The following is a 4,579-nucleotide window of genomic DNA, read 5'->3' as shown; positions in this document are numbered from 1 at the left end:
CCCCTCATCCTCTGCAGGCCCCCTCATCCCCTGCAGGCCCCCTCATCCCCTGCAGGCCCCCTCATCCCCTGCAGGCCCCCTCATCCCCTGCAGGCTCCCTCATCCCCTCTGCACTGCCAACCACGTGCAGTCCAGCGCATCCTACAGCATGGAGGTGGCTCCCCCAGAACCTTTCATCTCTGAGTCTCTTTAGACTATCCCTTGAGAAGTTTTGACAATAAATGAACAAACCTCCAATAGCCCCCAGTCTGGAGGGTCAGACCTGAGGTTGTGCTTGTCTCCTGAAAACTGGGACTGAGGCTACTGGGCTGTCTCTTTCTTGTGACAGTGACAACCCATAGAGTGATCTGGAGCCTCCCTCTAGAACTCTAAGCCAGGAGCAGGGACCCTTAGATATCTGTCCCCGTTGCAAACGCATAAGGATCCAGATACTCAGCCCTCAGTCTGGAACTTGCAGTCTCCGTCATTAGCCCCTCCTCCCACGTGATGTCGCCTTATTCTCCGCATCACTCCTGTTCCTCAGAACCTTGGGGACAAGGTTTCCAAGTTCCTTCTAGAGTAGGGTCCATATCACAAAGCAGAGGGAGATGGAGGCTCATACCCTACGACCACGCATGGCTCAACCCCAGCATCTGGACATTTTCACACATTGTATACCTTATTTAAAGGCCTTCTATATATTAAGGTCAACATTGCTTGGTTCCCCACTGTGCCCGTGAAAGGAACAAACACACAGATGTCTGTAAATATATCATTTATATGTCATTATTGAATCTCATAAGCAGATGGAATGCTGGGAAGAATCTAGTTTGGCTTCTGAGTGGAAATCAAAGGTGTATTTCTTTGGAAAGATGAAGTCAACTGAGGGACCATCTTAGACGTGAGTTCCTGAGCAGAAGGAGAAGCCCAGGAGCCCCAGAAGGCCGACCTTTGCACAGGCTCCAGTGGCTACCTCTTCTGAAAATGGGAAAATGTAAATAAATGGCATTTAAAATGTGCTTCAATACAGCAAGTCAATATTTTCAAGGGGTCCTGATGAGTAGGGCCTTGTAATTTCATAGCGTCAAGATTTTAGCAATAGATATCTATATTACTACTAATAATAATGATAATAAAAATAATAAATTTACTTACATAAGACCAACAAGTCTACTGGATCTCGGTGGGCGCCGTGTGGCTCCGCACTGGCAGCCTGCCCTCCTGCCTCTCTAACATCTAGGAACGCTGTCAGTCTGAGCACAACACACAGCAAATGCTAACACCGTCTTCTTCACCTCCCACTACTCTGAGTTCATTGTCCACTGCTCTGGCTACTTTGCCACAGTCAGTGCAAAATTCAGGTATGATCACAGCGCCCTGTGACACCCGGCTGCTGTCCCCTGCCTGCCCACTCACTCTGTCTTCTCTTCCCTGAGCCCCTTAGGCCAGATCCTGGTGCTACTCCTAACATTTCTAGAGAATCCTACTTGAAAGGTGCTCCAGAAGTGCTTATCTCCCTGGAGCACTTATATGTGAACCGCGATGACCCAGGGTTTTCCTTGAGGAGCCCTCCCTACCCCATTTGTCATGTTCAATGATTCCCTTTCCCATGGCATTGAGCCCCCAGGAGGCAAAGTTTTACCTCTGCATTCCTGACATCTCTAACAGTTAGTTCACGTAGTATAACTTCAATTCCTAAAGCAAACTGAACTAAGTCACGTTTTCACTTAGGCGAATTTCACACAGCCGCGCCACCCCCACCTCCCAACGACGTGGTACACAGCAGCTGCCAGAGCTTGATTAGCCACCTTGGCACTCACCGGGCGACTTTGTAACCACCTCCCCCTTATACAGGGGGACATGCTTGCACAAATGTTCAATAGGCGACCCAAACAGGAACCAATCCGCCTTCATGAGCAGAGACTTCAAAGGGTTGTACTTGACCCAGGTGTACTCTGTGGAGTCCATGACTCTCATTGTCTAAGTGACGTAACAGAGAACAGGGTTGACGGAACCGGAAGCCCACTGGACCTGCCTTTAGCTGTGAATGGCTTTCTCTGGTCAGTGGTTAGATAAAGGGCATTCAGAGATTTCAGTTCATGGTTTGCTGTGACTACTCTGCCTGGAGGAGACGCTCTTTTTTACCCACAGTATTTCACTGCAATAAATCCACAGAAGGTAAACCCCCTGAAAGGGGAGAGGCAGGCGAGACACTGTAGTCAGAGCCAACTAGGTATCTAGCCCCGCTGCACTGGGTGGAGAGTCTCACACTGTGGTATTGTTTGTCTGTATCTTTGTATCCTTCAATATCATTTTCAAGCAAATGATATATCTTAGATCTCATCTCCAAGCAGAAAGGTTCACCAGCCCCCTCTGCAAAGCCAGTTCTTATCAGTTTATGTTTTCAGAGCTCTATGATGGAAACCGAGCTCCCCCCGTGTGAGAACACATTAGTAAGCTGAGCATCGTATACATGGAAATAGAGGTTGGAGTCTACTGTCCCTTTCACATCTCTCTGTGGGCAGCAGCCTGCGCTGGCTCAGGAGCAGACTTTTTGAGGACTCCCAACCTACCTGCGTCTCGTAGATGTACCGCTGGAGTTTGTCCAGAGCCGGGATGGCTTTGTGGTCCATCTTGAGGATGTAGCAGGCTCTTCGGGAGAGCACTCGGGATGCTATGTAACCCTGAAGGAGCAACAGCACAGTTACTGACCCTTAAAGTTCTGGGATCCTGATTGGGTGAGATTGGCATCGAGTCTTAGAAGAAAGGATTGAGTTCATCATGAGTTAATGTCATTTTGAAATTCTGCCCACTCATCTTTGATAGGGAGCTTTGTTTCCCTACTTGCCTCTGTATGCCTGCGAAGCTGGCATGTACTCTGTGTTCTGGAAGCTGGGTCTGCAGCTAAGGGTTTAAAGACTGAGGAGGAATGGCTGTCTGCCTCTTCCTTTGTGTTTTAGCCTGTTCTTCCATCCTGACTACAACAATATCCTTCAGAACCGTATCATTCGATACCATAATGGCTCCACATGTGGCAACTTAAATTCAAATCCAGAAAAACTTACCACTTATTTCACAATGGATTTTGAGTACACAAGTAGCCACAATGACTAGAGGCTTCCCTTCTGGAAAATTCAAACATAGAACATCTCGACCTGGCTTGACATTCTATAAGTCTCCTAGGCATGCTGACGCCTGCCCTCGCCCCACACAACTTTACCTGTTCTCCCTCCTTTTCCCTCTTCTCCATCCTTTCTCTGCCTCAGACTCTATCCACCACATGGAGAGGGTGGCCTGAGGAGGCTGAGGAGCACAGGGATGTTGAGGATTTGCCATGAGAAAGAATCAAAGGTCATCACATTTTTGACCTTGAATGAAAAATTTCTGTGATGTTTCAAATACTTAAACATTATTGTGCTTCTGATTTTTCAACTCTCAAAAGTTCTTAGTACCTAAAGTTTGACACTAGATTGAGGCACCGAGGCTGATGAAGAAGGGAGGGGCTTAAACAAAGGCTCCACAATTCAGTTTTTAAAAGTCACTTTTGGGATTTCCATGATTCCATTTAAAGATAGCTTTAGCTGCACTTCCTGTTGAGGACTTCAAAACTCTCCACTCAGAAAGTGATATAAAACTCCCAGCAGTGCCAGGAGGAATGCATCTGGGGAGCTTTAGAAGAAAAGGGAAAAAAATCAACTTCAGACACACATTGTTGGTGTCCATGCTGGGTATCTCTGGGTAAGGCAGCCATAATAAGTATTGGAAGAAAAAAATAGTAAAGTAATCCAAATCAGTAAATGGATGGAGGAAGTTTCTAAGACTTGTTACCCTGGTAACCAACACGGGGAAGGCCTCATAGCGAGTGTCATGTTGTAAGGTCTACAGAGATAATTTAAGTGTGTGCATTGTTCTGGGTTTCTGCTCATTTTCTGTATGTTTTGTATCAGAAGTTCTCATTTGGTTATCCAACAGGCATTTTCCTGTTTATGTTCTAAGCATTGCTTTGGCCGTTCTTCCAGTCCGTGTCTGTGCCAGGAGAGGGACAATGCCATCACTGTTGAGGAAATGTAGGGTTTTTGTCTTAGAGATGTTTTATTTTCTTTCTTAATCATTTAAAGGGAAAGGAAGATGTGAGGAAAATTTTAAGGACATGTAAAGACAGACAGTATAATTAAATGTGTCCCTCTGCAAAGCCAATCCTACAGCTTGCTTCTTACATGCTTATAGTCAAAAATGGTGGTGGAAGAGCAGGACCCTGCATGGATGTTGACGGTGGCAGTGTTCTTCTCGTTGTCAATGCTTACTGTCTCCTGGATGTTGCTGCCATTGGTGCCTGGGACGATGATGTTAAAAACCTAGAATTGACAACCAAGACAAAATCAGATTTACGTAAATAATGTGCATTGGAAAGCAGCCCTTTCGCTGGGATAAACCTTCACTGTACGTCCACCAGGATAAACCTTCACTGGGCAGTCCACCAGGATAAACCTGCATTGGGCAGTCCACCGGGATAAACCTTCACTGTGCATCCACCGGGATAAACCTTCACTGTGCGTCCACCGGGATAAACCTGCACTGGGCAGTCCACCGGGATAAACCT

The 4,579-nt window shown here is 46.7% G+C and overlaps 1 protein-coding gene across 1 annotated transcript in view; it reads right to left on the bottom strand.

The window, feature by feature from the left end:
• Positions 1 to 874: 874 nt before the first annotated feature.
• Gkn2 (gastrokine 2) overlaps positions 875 to 4,579 on the bottom strand; it is a 9,197-nt gene continuing 5,492 nt past the window's right edge. The window contains exons 3-6 of the mRNA XM_005365299.1: positions 4,197 to 4,334; positions 2,553 to 2,663; positions 1,800 to 1,959; positions 875 to 954 (exon numbers count right to left, since the gene is read on the bottom strand). Coding sequence (XP_005365356.1) covers positions 875 to 954; positions 1,800 to 1,959; positions 2,553 to 2,663; positions 4,197 to 4,334 — 489 coding nt within the window. The remainder of the gene's footprint in view (positions 955 to 1,799; positions 1,960 to 2,552; positions 2,664 to 4,196; positions 4,335 to 4,579) is intronic.

Source organism: Microtus ochrogaster, unplaced genomic scaffold (assembly GCF_000317375.1).
Source record: "Microtus ochrogaster isolate Prairie Vole_2 unplaced genomic scaffold, MicOch1.0 UNK1, whole genome shotgun sequence".
Lineage (NCBI taxonomy): Eukaryota > Metazoa > Chordata > Mammalia > Rodentia > Cricetidae > Microtus > Microtus ochrogaster.
This window is presented reverse-complemented; position numbering and strand designations above follow the sequence as displayed.